The 16,713-nt window shown below is 41.2% G+C and overlaps 1 protein-coding gene across 1 annotated transcript in view; it reads right to left on the bottom strand.

Annotated features, from left to right (window-relative positions):
- Positions 1-546: 546 nt before the first annotated feature.
- Positions 547-16,713, bottom strand: part of tnfsf10l (TNF superfamily member 10, like) — an 89,264-nt gene continuing 73,097 nt past the window's right edge. Inside the window, exons 3-7 of the mRNA XM_030076292.1 lie at positions 8,452-8,488; positions 8,165-8,272; positions 3,446-3,609; positions 2,432-2,542; positions 547-1,718 (exon numbers count right to left, since the gene is read on the bottom strand). Of these exons, the coding sequence (XP_029932152.1) occupies positions 1,533-1,718; positions 2,432-2,542; positions 3,446-3,609; positions 8,165-8,272; positions 8,452-8,488 (606 nt within the window). The 3' untranslated portion in view covers positions 547-1,532. The remainder of the gene's footprint in view (positions 1,719-2,431; positions 2,543-3,445; positions 3,610-8,164; positions 8,273-8,451; positions 8,489-16,713) is intronic.

The following is a 16,713-nucleotide window of genomic DNA, read 5'->3' as shown; positions in this document are numbered from 1 at the left end:
CCAAGCTAACTCTTTGCAAGCTACAACTCAAAAGCGACTTGGACTAAAGATAAGATAGTTTACTTTGCTACGAGAAACAAAATCTGGAACAAAAACAAATTATTATTATTTAAAAATGTTGAATGTCCACAACAATCTGTTTTAGCTAGCTGTTTCTGTTGTTGGCCATTGCATGTTTAAGGCACAGCTTGTCTTCTGTGATGGAGCTGTAGTTTTGTCACACTATCGGAAAGCCTCTGTTTCTGTGTGTTTATGCATGTGTGTGTGTGTGTGAGCCAGTTTATCCTGATGTTCTGCATGTTTGGTGCTTTTCTAGGTCGACTGAGCGATCTTTCAAACGGGGGAGAATGCAGCTTCACCGGTCGGACATGAGAAACATGACAGATAAAACTCTGTGCAGCTGAAGGAGAAACAAACTGGGGGAAAAAAAAATGAAAAGAAAAAGAGTTCAACCACAAGACTGGAGGACTGGTAGGACTGCATACCTCCCCCCAGCCTCTTTATCTCTGTCTCTGTCCTTTTATCGTCCTTTTATCTTCATTCTGAAAGACATTTACAAGATCCCCCCCGTCTTTCTCCTCCATTTTCCACTCCTCCTTTCCTTTGCAGACTCCTTTATTCAAACACTTTGTCTCTATGCATTTATTTCCACAGTCTAGATACAGTATCCAACACAGAGAGGCAGTCCTTATCCTCCTCCAAAATGTCTTTGCATAAATCCACAGATCTACAAAGTCCTCAGGAATATCCTCCAAGTGGTTTTACGTCCAGTCCGGGTAATATACACATTTATTACTGTTTAAAATCACCACAGTTCATTGCTTGAATTTCATTTTCAGCCGTTCATATGTACAGTTCTCTCATGGCACACTTAAAAAAAAAAGGTATATTCCACATTTTTTGCTTTGGTTTGATCTTTAGATTTTCACTTGCTACCATTCCACGGTCCTTCCTTACATCTACGATGTACAAGTTTGAGTTTTTATTGTCTATACATTCTTTGGTCCAAATCCGAATCCAAGGGTCCGATTGCTTTCCGATGCCGACTTGCGAGATACACCGAGATTCATGGTCGTGTGAGATACAGGGAGGCCTAATTTTTAGGGTGAGGAAAGTCTCGGGGCACTTGGACCTCCAAAAGCCAGTTTCTGCCCGGAGGAATCAATGAAGAAGTACAAAAATTAAACAAATCTACAAGCACATTTGCTTTTGTGTGATTGCATCTGGATCTCAATACATCTCGCTGTCAACATACAGATTTAGTTAAGGCATCATCTCTTTCTCTTGCCGTTCTTTCCTCACCCCGTCCTCTTCCAGAATTCCTCACGGAAGGAAAACCACCTAATGTCCCGTCCCACCATTCTTCAATCCATCCATCCGAGATCCAATGTCCAATTTCCAAGATCCAAGCCAATGTCTCCCAGCTGTGTTAAACGGACCTTTTTCATCGGATTCTTCCTTGTTTTCTCCAGACCCCCTCCCTCCATCCATCCCTCCATCCATCCTTCCCTGTACTGATCCGTCTCTTTGTCTCAGAGGTCCAGGCGGAAGGCACCAAAGTAGCTGGATGAGTCGTCGGCGTTGACCATGGTGGGGGACGAGACGGAGACGAAGAGCTCATCCCCGGCCCTCAGCTCGAACAGGCCCCCCTGGTAGACGGAGTGGAGGGCGTACTCGGCGTCGGGGGCCCAGCACTTGGTGCCCACGCCCTTCAGGAGCTGCAAGCACATGAGACCAGACAAAAGGGATTTAAGTGGCAATAAGGAAGAACTCTACCAGCCTATGGCATCACCACCAATACAAATACTAATATATCTGTGTATATCTGCAATAATGTGTACCTGTAGGACTTTAAACAGTGCAATACCATGTACAGGTGTACGTTTTACATATGCTCAATTTGTTATCGCTGTATTTATTGCTGTAATATTCATGTTTTTGTATATCCCATTGGGGATCAATGAAGTATTTCTGATTCTGATTCTGACAGTTTTTATATTGCTTGACATGAATTTTGTGGCATGCAGATACTTATTCCAAAAACTGTAATGAAGTAGACTTTGTGAATGAATGATTGCGTAGGAATGACATGATGAGTTTTGTATCTCGGTCGGTGTCTTTGTTCGCAGATGGAAAGCGCTGTCGTCACTGAAAGGCTATTTTTTCCACCCGTGCATTTTATCGTCTCTCCCAGGAAATAACAAGCACAGCAAGATTACATGAAATAATGAGTATTACTTCACTGACTGCAAGTAATTTGTGGTAAGCCCGCTCTGGTATTAAAACCTGAGATCTTAATTTTGCTCACACACGAGAAGCCATAATCGCCATTAATGCAAAATGCATGTGAGTTGCACCTTGTCAGCATTTCAAAAAGCTCACTTATAATTTGCAAAAAAGGCCGAATGGAAGCAACAGGATGACACTGTACCTGTATGGGACTTGGGTAGGAGGTTTTCTTGTAGACACACTGGACCAGCTGGTGGCTGACGCTGCGCTGGTCACCGTCGCTGGCCGCCGGGGACGGGTAACGGAAATACACCTGGGTGAGGCCGGGCAGTAATTAAACCAATGCAAGTGTGAGAAGCACAAAGTTACACTCTTATTTTTGCTAAAAAAAAAAAAAAAAAAAAAAGTATGCAGTTATGGCTCTGAGAAGAGGAAAAGAACAAGTGAAGTCATGAATATCACAGGATTAAATGTTTCTATGCTGTCCTCCTAACTCTGGTAAAGCTGCCTTTGATTTGAACATTTTTCTTTTAGTTATTTGGTCTCATATTTAGTGTCAAAGTGAAACAATCCTCCCAGTAGGATTTGTTTTTCTCTGGGAACAAGCATAAATCTGTTGAAACAAGGCAGAATAAGACAGATCAGCCCTCTAGGATCAAGAATATGACACTTCAGTTCTGGAAACATGTTGATCAGTGTTGTAAACAAGTGGGATTATCTCATCCCACTGGCAGATTGTTTGACTTGTTTGAAGAAAAACAAGATTTTAACACTGATGATGAGACTGACTGACTTGATATGATGCAGATTTGTTCAATTCATTGATGACAAGTCATGATTAGTGGTTGACCAATGCGGTTTTTTCCAATAAGCACAGATATCGGCCCAATTAATCAGCCAGCTGATTAATCAGCCTGTCTCTAATCATGATATCTTGTTATTTAGATGATTTCAAAAGTCAAACTGATAGTTGGCATTCATTAAAAGTCACTAGTTGCTGTTTCAGTTTTGACGCAAGCATGTATTTGATTGCAGAAGAAAGGATTGGTGCAGTCTAAAAGCCCTAAAGTGTGAAGAAACTGGACTTGTGACGTTCACCTTTATGTTTGATGACGAACCAAACCAAAGTGTGCATGAAATCTAAAGCAGAGAACCAGAGGAGAGCGTCTAGTTTTCTGGTTTTGTCTGGGTGAAATGACACTGTGGGTGTAATCACCTGCGAGTACAGGTAGTACCGCCCATCCTGGGGAACTCGCAGCTTCCCGTTGGACAAGGTCATGTTGTGCAGGTGAGCTCCAAAGCTCTGGTTGGCCCACGAGCGGACCACGTGGCGACAGGATTGGTGGAGACCCGGTGTGGGGATCGGATACTGAGGGAACCCTGAGAAAAGAACAAGATTGAGAAACAAAATTAATGATACAGATACAGGAAGGATAAAAAAAGTAGAGAATGTGACAGAATGATGGCACAATAGATCTGTTCCTTGTTTTTTCTTTTTTACCACAGCTCGGTTTTATCACAAACTGAACTGGGACAAAGTTCAAGTTCTGTCTGTTTTAATGTAAAAATACAGCAGCAGCCGCATAAAAATAAAGTTTATTGTTGAGTCGTTGAAAGTGTTGTCTCAGATTTTGTTTGTGCAAGACTGACTCCAGTCCACAGGCTGCACTCGCTCTGTGAGTGTTTTGTGTGTTTAAAGGAGCTGTTTTCTTTTGCATGTGCATTTCGTGCAGGCAGAATCTTCTGTGGTTTTGTGGAATCATAACCATGTACAGCCCGATGTTTACTGCTTAATTTAACAGTAAACATGGGCAGTTTTCACCACATGGGGCGATGTGGGAAGAGTAGGGAAAATGCCAATTGGTTTTGGATGTCATATTCAATACTGCAAAAAAACCCCAACATGTTCGTCTCATCTTTGGTGCTAAAATCTTCAAACAAGGTCCAAAATCTGCCAGTGGGATGAGATAATCCCACTTGTTTCCAGCGCTAATCAGTTTCTTTCTAGAGTCCTAGTGGCTGATCTGCTTTATTCTGCCTTGTTTCAACAGATTTATACTTGTTCCCATAGAAAAAAATCCTCAAACACATGAAACTGCATGGGAAACAAGTGGGATTATCTCATTCCGCTTATATAATTTTTTTTCCCTGTTTGAAGAAAAACAGGCGGATATGGTTACTAGACAGATTTGTGGCTCTGAAATAAGCTTACTATTTTATCATGCAAGTTGTATTTATTATATCAGATCGTGGTCACATCGAGTTGTGAACCTCCCTTATCATGCTACAAATTATAGTGTGAGATTAGCGCATTGTGCCGTCCCTTGTTTTATTTTAGTTTGAGATTATTTTTTAAGCCTTCACGGTTAGGGTTAGGGTTAGGGTTAGGGTTAGTAAGTAATCTCCCACTAATCAGCTAAGAAGTTGAGGAAATCATTTTTCATTTCATTGTGGCTAGATTTTGTTTTTCTTCAAAACGAGGTAACAAAAAGTCTGGCAGTGCGATGATAATCCCATTTTCCTCGATCTGAAGGGTCTGATCTGCCTTATTCCATTATGCCTTAGTCTCCATGTTCCCAAGTCATTTATTCTCATGTTCAGAGTTCAAATCTTGTTTTACTTCAAACAAGTGGAAAAAAAAAAAACAGCCAGTGGGATGAGATAATCCCACTTTAATTAACTTGTTTCACAGAATATTTCTTGAATTAAGTGTCATTTTCTTGATCCTAGTGGATGATCTGCCTCATTCTGTCTTGACTCAACAGATTTATACCGAAACAAGTGAAACTGGATTGGAAACAAGTGGGATTATCTCATCCCACTGGCTGAATTTTTTTTTTTTTTTTTTTACCTTGTTTGCAGAAAAACAAGATTTTAAACGAGCTGTTGAGACAGATAAGGTTTCTGAGGAGATTTTGTGGCTCTGCAATAAGCTTACTATATTTTCATGCCAGTTTTATTTATTACATCACATTGTAGTTACACTGAATTGTGAACTTTGCATCGTGCAACATGGTGCGTTGGAAACAAGTGGGATTATCTCATCCAACTGACTATATTTTTTTTGCACTTGTTTGAAGAAAAAACAAGATTTGAACACCGAAGATGACACTAAATGACTTGCTGGAGAAAAAAAAATATTATTATTATTATTATTATTTTTTTTTTTTACAGTGAAGTCCATGAAGTCCCTCTGCTCTCCTCCATAAGCCCCAGATAAACGGTGTGGATATTTTTCTTTGCGTGTGTCTGTGTAGCGATGCGGCTATCCCCGTTAAATCCCCTGGGCTTCCCTGGAATATATCACCGACAGAAATAGAATACAAACACAAGCACACACACACACACACACACACACACACACTCTTGGAAGTTTTAATAACCATCGCTTTACATGCAATAAGTGTGTTTTACATAAAGCTCTTCTCTCTCATATGGCCGGACGACTACTGAGACATAAAACTGCAGGTAAGCTCAGAGACGCTCACTTTATGTGCATTAGTACATACTTTGTCTCTCGTTTCTCACGGCAGGGGATTCCTTTAACCAGATGCTCTCTCTCTCCTTTTCACCTCTATTCCCCCACCCTCTCTCTCTCTCTCTCTCTCTCTCTCTCCCTGTTGTTTGCTTCCTCTTGCTCTCTCTCAGCCCCACATTATCTAATCCTCTCTCTGCTTATAAATATATCTCTTGCTCTGTGACTGTACTTCCTTAGGAGAAATCCAGGTTTGCACATTCATTTCATGAGTGCCCTGTCCTTCCTTCTTCCTTCTCACACACACACACACACACACACACACATGCACACACTCACACACAAAAAAGGTGTGCACGCGCATACCACTTGGTCCTCGCCCTTTGTAAAGTGTGGAAATAACATCAGGAAGCCAAAGCGGTCTGTCAACACCCTTTAGGGTCGCACGCAGATGAATCGATACTAACACACACACACACACACACACACATTTAACGCCTTCAGACCCGCATTTTTTCTGCTGGGCAATTTTTTTTTTTTTTTTTTTAACTGATTCTGACTCCTCTCCAACATAAAAACAAAGTGGAAAATACACATTTTTGCTAACTCATGTTTTTAATAGTATTTTTTCATGTCCATTGCAAAGGACATCAGACTTTGAAAAAATCCTGTAAATTAACCATATGATGTATGTTCAAAATGACTTAAAATATTATCACTTGTAACATAAATTTATATTTTTGATTGAAAATGGGCACTGACTCCTCCCTCTCTGCAGTCGCTCAGCCATGCTTGTCTTGTCCGATGTCTGTCACTCTCTCAGAGCGTGCTCAAAGTCATAACATGATTATGATTGGATAATCAGGATCCAACCAGTGACCAGCATTACTGACATCATTCAATTACCCAGTCTTTATTGGTTTAGAGACAGAAATATGTCATGTCCATTCCAATGGACGCAGGGTCTGAAGGGGTTAAAAAACACATTCGGACGTGCAGTCACACTGTTTGTGATTTAAAAGCGTTTTAAACCACAAGGTAAAAGACGTCTCTGCGTGTAAACTGCCGCTGTTGGAGGCGTGTTTGAGGTCGGACAGGGTCTCTGCGCAGGTGTGGCGTACCTGCCCAAGGAACAACTCAACTTCACGACGTTGCGCGCTCTGATTGGTCGATCATGAGCGGGTGTTTGTGCACAGGAACTGAACAACATGCGCATCAACGTAGACGTGCAGAAGCTTCAATATGAGCCCTGATGCGATGTGTACATTTGTGCTTTACATGACGTTTATGTGTGACTGTAAAATGTGCTTTACCTTCACTGCAAAAACGCAAAATCTTACCAAGATTATTTGTCTTATTTCTAGTCAAAATATCTCATTACACTGAAAATAAGACATGATCACCTCAGAAGTAAATTGTTTTTAGACAATTTTCACTTGTTTCAAGTGAAAATTTGCTTGAAACAAGTGAAAATTTGTTTGTTTCATTGGCAAAATTTGCCAGTTGGAAAAAGTGAAAATTCACTTGAAATAAGTGAAAATTAGCTAGAAACAAGAAACAAATTTTGCCAATGAAACAAGCAAATTTTCACTTGAAACAAGAGACAATTGTCTAAAAACAAGTTACTTCTGAGGTGATCATGTCTTATTTTAAGTGTAATGAGATATTTTGACTAGTAATAAGACATTTTTGACTTGAAATAAGACAAATAATCTTGGTAAGATTTTGAGTTTTTGCAGTGTTCATTCCCGTGCTAAATAATAATCGACTGTTGTATCAATAAATACCCGTTGTGATCCACTCTGCCACTTAGTGATACTCCAAAATCGTCATTCAACCTGTAGTGGCACAGCTGATGAGGCTTTTCAGTTTGCTGGTGTAAACACTGTGTCTGGTGGCTCTTAGCATGGAGCCACAGGGATGATTTTGGCGTCTGTACTGCAATACATGCCGATCGTACAGGCCGTTTGGTCTCATCTTCAGTGTACAAATCTTGTTTTTCTTCAAGAAAACTAAAAAATCTGACAGTGGGATGAGCTAATCTCACTTGTTTCCATCGCTAATCAACTTGTTTCCATCATTTTTTGAATCAAGTGTCATTTTCCTGACCCGAAAAGCCCTGATCTGCCTTTAATCTGCCTTTAATCTGCCTTGTTTCAACGCATTTATTCATGTTCCCAGAATAAAATCTTGACACAACTGAAACTGGATTGGAAACCAGTGGGATTATCTCATCTCACTTGTTGATTTATTTCAAGAAAAACAAGCTTTTGAGTCTCCATGAGTGACTTGTAAAGATGGATGTTTTTGCAGTATTGCTGTGCTTAACGAGTGAACTGACCAACAGAACGACACATGAAAGGAAACACCTTTAAAGATGATCCTTTTCCTTTCCTGACCTGTGACACTATATTTCATGTTACACACACACACACACACACACACACATAAACATCTCACCTGGAGAGCTGGTGTCCCGGAGGGTCAGGTGGGCCGATGGCCTCTGGGTCACCGAGGTCATGAACTTTGACCCCGAGGCGTTGAAAGTGCGCGGCATGGTTCTGGCCTCTGGCAGGGAGAACGAAAGAACGGCAGGAATGAAGTTTCAAACGCCACACAGGGGTTGTCGTGCTGTGTGTGTGTGTGTGTGTGTGTGTGTGTGTGTGTGTGTGTGTGTGTGTGTGTGTGTGTGTGTGTGTGTGCCAGAGTGTTATGTCATAGTTCATGTGCGAGTGTGTGTTACTCACCTATGAAGGTTTGTTTGGAGATGATGTTCTCCGTCACCTGGAAGAAAAAATGGAAACATGTTTGAGTCACCATGTAATCAAAAAAACTGCATTATCATCATCATCATCATCATCATCATCATCATCAGGGTATTTTTTCCTCCTCCTCTGGATATTTGGGCCTTTGGATCGTTAATGTGTGTCTCTTTGGTCGTAATTTCACAGCTCATATATTCAAAATGATCTAAAAGTGTTAAATGCTCTGTGATGATGTCATCTTATGGAAACACTGACATGCTGTTGATTTTTAAGAGATTAAAAATCAAATTTAAAGTTAAATTGATGCTGCAGATTTTGCTGTGCTATTCTGTTTTTTTTTTTTTTTTTTTTTTTTTTTTTATTTTACTTATTTTTCCGCAATGTTAAATCCCTCTGTTTTTTTTTCTGGGAATGACAGATAATACCGGTATCATGTTGTTGTTTTATTTATATTTTGATGATTTTTAATTTTTTTTTTTTTTTAATTTTTCAGCATTTGATGAAATACATCGATATAATAATAATAACAACTCAGACACAAAATGAATTTGACTGAACATTTATTTAACCCTCATGCTTGTCTTGTTTTGCCTCTGTTTGTCTAAGTGGCTCTGCTGTGCACTTATTTTAAATGAAAAACATGCATCAACTAAATAAATGTCCACAGGTGGTCAAAAATTAAAGTTTCTAAAATAAAATTAAAAAACGAGTAAATAAAAATTAAATCAATTTTTACTTCACTTAACAAGCAGACGTTCTTTGCTTGTCGCTGATATCGACCGAGGCCAATAATCTCAAAATGCCAGATATCAGCCTGATTAATAAAAAATGACAGTCGTTTCAAGAAAATTCTGGAAACAAGTGGGATTATGTCATCCCACTGGCAGATTATTTCCTTTGTATGAAGAAAAAACACTGAAAATTGTTCAATAACTTTTTTTTTTTTAATATTGTAGATGATAAGCAGTCCGGTCGAAAATCAGTTTTTTTTCTTTTCTTCATTGGTTTTCTTCCATCTCTCTACATCTCTTAAATATGTTTTCTTCCTCCCTCTCTTCTTCTTCTTCCTCTCTCTCACTCCGTGTCTTCTTCTCCTCCCCAGTCTTCCTTCATCACCACATTAATAAAAGGCAGAGTGCTGTTCTTTTCATCCTGACATCTCACTCCCTCCCTCCCTCTCTCCTTCTCTCCGTCCGTCCGTCCGTCCCTCCGTCTGTCCTCCTGTCTCTGCTTTATTTCTCTCTCTCCTCTCAGGCTCGGCCCTCAGACGGACGTACAGGAACATGCCTTTTCTCTCTCTCACACCTCGGCCGCTCAGACGGAGATTTACTCGCTTTGACGTGATTTACAGAAACAGACAGGCCACGACTTAATCTGGATGAAATGAAACGTCTCCCTCGCTCCCTCGTTCCCTCCCTGCGCTCCTCGTTTTCGTCTCGGCTCGCTTCGTAAATCACCGCTCTGCCCGCCGTACGCCCCGTCTGCCCGTCACCCTGATTTCTGGTTTTCAACTTAATCCCTCTCCTTTTCCGACTCGTCCTCCCCTTTTTCTGTCTGTCTGTCTTTTCCGCTCTCGGTAATCCTGGATCCCTAAATCTCCTCCTTTCTCCTGCTTCCTTGCCACACTATCCCCTGTTTTTCTCCGTCTTTCCTTCATTCTTTCTCTCTCTCTCTCTTTTTTTTTTTTTTTTTACAGGTAACTCTGTCTTCTCAGGCTGCCACCGGTGGCCCTCGCGCAGAAAGCCAATCCTGTTTCAGTCGTCCATTAGCGTCCATGTGGCCTGCTGGGATTAGAGATCGGATTAGAGCTGGAATTTCAACCGGACACCGACCACGGCTGGGAATATTCTGTCCCGAACTCGACCCAACTGGTCAACCACAGCAAACTGCTGAACCCGATCTGACCCAAACCTAATCTCTAATCTCAATCTCGTTTCACTTTTCTCTCAGAAATTCGAGCTTCCACTGAACACAGTTTCCCCTGGAGGATCTTTAAAGTGTTTCTCATTCTGATTCTGATTAATAAAACCCAATAATTACAGGCCTATATTGTAAAAGTTTATCTTTTTTTTAATCTTTAGTTTATTTTCCCCCTAAAGACTTGATCCACAGCTGAATTTGAAGCCGCAATAACTGAGATTGCATTTTAGACGACTGTAGTTTTAGTTTTATGGAAATTACATTGCTTGTTGTCCTAATCTGAGGGGGCATCACTGTTAAATAATCTGGGATGGGATTGTGGGTTTTCCACAATGTAGAAGTAATGGCATTTTGATATAAAAACACAAGAATATCAAAATTTAGTGGATTATTTTGCATGTAATTTCCTGCAAAGGATTAATAAAGTATCATTCATTCATTCATTCATTCATTCATGCATTTATTGATTTACAAAAACTGAATATGCTGGCATGGGGAACTAACAACCAAGCTGAGAAAATCGTTTTTTGATTTCATTATGGCTGCAAATCTTGTTTTTCTTCAAACAAGGTTAAAAAAATCTGCCAGTGGGACGAGATAATCCCAATTTCCTTGATCCTAGTGGGCTGATTGGCCATGTCTCATGTCATTATGCCTTAATCTCCATCTTCCTAAGTCATTTAGTCTCGTATTCAGTGCTCAAATCTTGTTTTTATTCAAACAAGGTAAATAATCTGCCGGTGGGATGAGATAATCCCACTTGTTTCCAGGATTTTCTTGAATCAGGTGTCATTTTCTTGATCCTAGTGGTCTGATCTGCCTCATTCTGCCTCGTTTAAACACATTTAAAGTCGTTCCCAGACAAAAAAAATCCTGGAACAAGTGAAACTGCACTGGAAACAAGTGGGATTATCTCATCCCACTGGCAGATTTTTTAACTTTAAACCTTTTTGTTTGAAGAAAAACAAGATTTCAAGACTCAATATGAGACTAAATAATTTGTTGAGATGTACATGTTTATACTTGTTGCCATATATTTAATCTAGCTGCACATTAGGCCACATGCATCCAGTGTCCATTAAAAGAAGCAGGGAAAATGTAAAATCTGAAACCGGAGAAAATCTGGCCCTCCACGGCCCATATGCTTCAGATTTCAGAACGCAACCCGAATGGAACAGCCAGGCCTTGTCGGCCATCTCGAGCTCGAGGTGGTGAATTCCCATGATCCCCTGCTGGGGTAAGCCTGCCTGAAAGAAAAGCGTCTAAAATGTAAATATGGTTTTGTAATGGTCGCACAACTGTAACCGTGATGTTATCCTTGGCAAATCGCCTCCACCTCCATCTCCCAACACTCAACCCGACCTGCAAATTGGACATGATCGCTCAGGGGGTTGGCATGCGTGTGTGTGTGTGTGTGTGTGTGTGTGTGAATATCAGCGAGGGCCCCCCGCTCGTGTGTGTTCACAGCGCTCTACGGGGAACGCCGCACAGTGAGGTGACTGTTGACCCAGCCAAGCTAAGGCCTAGCGTGCCTGGCTGTCGGCCTCAAGTTCCTCATGTCCTGAAAGCAGAAAATTACCAGCACGCACACACACACACACACACACACACGCACACACACATTTAAAGAAAGAGGGAAAATTGCCCAGAGGTTTTTTGCCCCACATGTGGCTGTAATTCAACGAGAAAAGTCCAGAATGCAGAGGGGGTTTGCAGAGGCGAGTGTATTGTGAGCTGCAGGCCTGTGTCGGTGTGTGTGTGTGTGTGTGTGTGTGTGTGTGTGTGTGTGTGTGTCATGGCGGCAAAAGCCTGTTTCCAATAAGGCCAACATGTCCTCTGCTCTCTAAAGGCTCGCCGGGGGAATTCACTGTACAGCACGAAGAGCGAAGCGGGAAACACACGTCGTAATTCACGTCGGCGCACGGCGACCACGCTGGCATCTCGAAAAAGGAACATTCCGGTGTCATTTAGAGTTACAGTGCACGCATTCCCCACTTGACCTCCGCGTCCGCCATGATGCCGCCAGATGTGGCTGCTGGGAGATTAGTGGCATAACTGTACGGACTTAAAAATAATCTCAAAGCAAAATAAAACTTAAAAATAAAACGAAACAATGTGCTGATCTCATGGTAGGATTTTTGTTGCACGATACAGACGGGTTACGATTATGATGCGATGACAATGTGATGTAATAATAAAACTTGCATGAGAAAATAGTCAGATTATTTCAGAGCTGCTACTCTATCTAGAAACCATATCCGTCTCAACAGCTCATTTAGGCTCAGATTGGTGTTTTGAAATCTGTTTTTTCTTCACAGAAGTTTAAAAATCCACCAGTAGGATGAGATAATCCCACTTGTTTCCAATGCACTTCCACTTGTTTCGTGATATTTTTTTTTTCGGAATGTGTAAATGTGTTGAAACGAGGCAGAACGAGGCAGATCAGCGCCCAGGATCAAGAAAACGACACTTGATTCAAGAAAATTATGGAAAACAAGTTGATAAGGAAGTGGGATTATCTCGTCCCACTGTTAGATTTTTTTTTTTTTTTTACCTTGCTTGAAGAAAAACAAGATTTGAACCTTGCTTGAAGAAAAACAAGATTTGAACTCTTAAAATGAGATTAAATGACATATAGGAACATATAGATTAAGGCATAATGGTTAAATGGAATAAAGCCAATAAGCCCACTTTGATCAAGGAAAATGGGATTCTCTTGTTTTTTTAATCAATAAATGCAAAATAATTTACTAAATTTTGATTTTCTTCAAAAATGTAAAAAAAAAAAAAAAAAAAAAAATGCCAGCAGGATGAGATAATCCCACTTGTTTCCAATGCAGTTTCACTTACTTCAGGAATTTTGTCAGGGAACAAGTACAAATCTGTTGAAACAAGGCAGAATAATCCAGATAAGATCCACTAGGATTAAGAAAATGACACTTGACATTCTGGAAGCAAGTCGATCAACATTGGAAACAAGTGGGATTATCGCATCCCACTGGCAGATTTTTGACCTTGTTTGAAGAAAAAACAAGATTTGAACCATGAATATGAGACTAAACATTGTGTTAAAATGCAGAATTTTTTTTTTTGCAGTGCAGCTCCCAGGTGTGTGTGTGTGTGTGTGTGTGTGTGTGTGTGTGTGTGTGTGTGTGTGTGTGAGAGAGAGGTTAGTCCACCTCTAACTATTCCCTCGGGCTGCTGCTGTAAATAAATGAGCTCTGAGTGAAGTCGCCTGGTTAAATAAGAATAAAAGCACCAGTGAGCCCTTCCACAGGAAATTGAGGAGCACATTTTTCACAAAGCCGACCTTTTAAGGGCCTAAAACGGTCCGTTTTACGGCGAAAAGAATTACACAGTTAACACCGCAATTTGTACTCATCGAGGGAGCTTTAAATCCCCCTTTTCCATAGATTTCATGTATATTTTTAGTCGATAATAGGCAGCATTATTATTCTTTATGTACAGTACGTCTTATGCCATGCCTTATGCGTGTACAAGACGATGCATTTAGGTGCCAACAGGGATCATCGTGTTCTGCACCGAATTAAAAAAAAAAAAAAAATATGAGTGGCCATAAATGAGTGAGAAAGTCTTTTATGAGGTTTGATTCTGGCTTTAATGTGCCTTTTGATGTCGGATGTTCTAGCAGCGTGTTGCATGAAAACACAGATGTAAGTCACATGGCATGCAGAGGACGTTTACGGTTTGGGAGTGCGGCGGGCGGGACTGAGCACGGGAACAGGAAGGCTTCAACCCGTTCATTTATATTCGGTTTAATCCAGGTTTAATCCAGATGATCCGGTGAGGAGCGACGGCGCAGCAGGTTGCAGACGGAAAACAAAGCAGGAAGCAGCAAAGAGGGGAAAAAGACGTGCGGAAGGACGGCGGCTTTCGTCCCGGCGAGGCTCTGGGACCCGGGGGGCGGTCATGTCAGAGGTCAGGCCGCGCGACGCTCAAATAGCTCCCCGTAAACGAGCCGGAACCGCCAACGTCGGCTTAGCGAGTCGCCTTTTGAAATGTTTTTTAAGTGAAACCTCTTCGGGAAGTCTTCCTCTGATGCCGCTGCTAAAGTCACACCAGACGTTTGGGCTGTTTCTCTTCACGATGACCATTTTCTTTTAATCTTCTTCTTTTGTGGTTTGACCTTTTTTTTTTTTTTTTTTTTTTTTTTTTTTTTATGACAGTTCCAGCTTTAAAAGTCTCACTTGCTTGTGCCCACAGCCGAGTTGTAGCAGCAGCACATTTTGCTCTTTTTTTTTTTTTTTCTGCCGTGGGAAGTTACAGATGATGCAAATTTGGCTTTGGATTCATAATCACTATTACTATTATAATTGCCGCTCAAATAGCTCCCCGGAAACGAGCTGGAACCGGTGATGTCGGCTCGTCACGTCGAAGCGGAGTCGTGTTTTTTCTTGGAATAAAAGGAAAACGCCTCTTATGCTGCTTAAGTCATATTTATTTTGTTACTCGTCATGATGACCTCTCTCTCTCTCTCTCTCTCTCTCTCTCTCTAGCGTGCCAGCTTTAGAAGGCTCTGCTATTAACTGCATACTTGCTGCTACAACTTGGCTCCGTGCACTAGAAAAAAAATGCGTAGAAACAGCAGGTTTTGCTCCTTATTTTCCAGACAATGCCTTGTAGGAAGAATTACAGTTTTGCTTCATAATGACTGACTTGGCTTGACTGAGCAGCACTGAGAAAACGACGCCGTCTGCACGAGTGATGCACGGTGAATCAGAGCAAATGGATGAGAGCGTCCGCGACCGTTTTCCTCTGATTTATGAAGGACGTGATGAGCTGAATCCTCTCTCGTGCAACGCCACCCGGGCACCCGTTCACATTATTTACAGCCGCGCTCGCCCCTCGAAATGTGTTTTCCCTCAATTTGCGATGATCGATTGGCGGTAATGACGCGTGCCAGCGAGCCGCCGTGTCAGCCGGCAGCTCAGAGAGGCAAAAACATTCATACAAGTGGGGAGAAAAAACTGCTCTCGACATGTGTCCTGCTGGTTTTATGTTCCTCGCTATTTAACCATCCATAGGCGGAACAAGACCCCTCCATCCGTAAAGTTGCCCCCCCCCCCAGAAAAAACATTGTTAACACTAATAAATAATTTTGAATGATATAGTAATATTCAATGAAAGCACAATGCAAACGGTGCTAATTATAAATGTAAAATAGTGTGTTTTTAAGTGTTAAAAAGTTATGACTAATAGCTAATGATTGTTTACAAGCTCAAGTGGTCAGGATATTAATGTCAGAAATAGTTCATATTTTACTGATATTTTGAGTTTGTCTCTACATAGATATCTTTTTTTTTTTTTTTTTTTTTGTATTTCAAGTTGCATTTTTATGTGGCATAGTTTCATTTCATTTTCTTATTTGATCTCAAAGGGACAGTGTACAGCTCAAACATATACTGTATGTCACTATTTGATGCCATATCTTGCTTTGTTTTTTGTTGACACTACAATAAATTTTTTTGAAGAATAGTTTGATGTAGTTGGATTATTCAAGGTATTTCCTGTAGTTTTAGAGCTTATTTTGAGTTTCTAGTTCTTGTAAAGCTGCTTTGATGGACTGTAGTGGAAATAGAACAGTGAGCAAAGAAATTTGGTTCAAGGATTATTGCTTTTAATAGCATTATTTAAAACATATGAACATGCTGAGGGCTCAACGCTGTACGACAAGTTTCAAAGGAGCGTAAGAGAGAAAGAGGGAGGTCCAGTCGTGCCAGACAGACATTTGTTCATGTCCCCTCCAGGAATTACTCTCTGAAATTTTGCTGTTTATTGTCCCCCCCAATAATGAAATGGGATTTTCGCCCCTGTAACCACCGATAACTTTGCAGCACCAAGAGCGTAAATAGACTGATAATCCACTTTCTGAGGCTTGTGTCTGCGTCGGTGACCTTTGCTGACCTTTTTTGGAGCGACACACACATCTGACTGCATCCCGCTTGTAGCATCCATCTGCGGCTTCCTGCAGCCGGGAAGTCTGGCATGTTTGTGTGTGTTTGGGATTTGCCGTTAACGAGGATCTCCGGCAGCCGTCGTGCGGTGAAAGCCGAGACGCCCCCCCGCTGTCATTGAGCCGCCTGTGTCGGTTTCATGTAAATTAACGCGCCGCTTCTGATGTGACAAGCTCAAGAGGCGGGTGCTACAGTGAGCATGTCTCTTTTTGTGAATGAGTGTGTGTTTGCATGTGTGTGAGTGTGTGTTCTGATGCTCCCGTGTGCGCACAGACACCACAAAGCCTCTCCAGCTGCAATAACAACAGCAAATAAACTGTGAGCAGCGACACAGAGAGGAATAATCTGA

This window comes from Myripristis murdjan, chromosome 18 (assembly GCF_902150065.1).
Source record: "Myripristis murdjan chromosome 18, fMyrMur1.1, whole genome shotgun sequence".
Lineage (NCBI taxonomy): Eukaryota > Metazoa > Chordata > Actinopteri > Holocentriformes > Holocentridae > Myripristis > Myripristis murdjan.
This window is presented reverse-complemented; position numbering and strand designations above follow the sequence as displayed.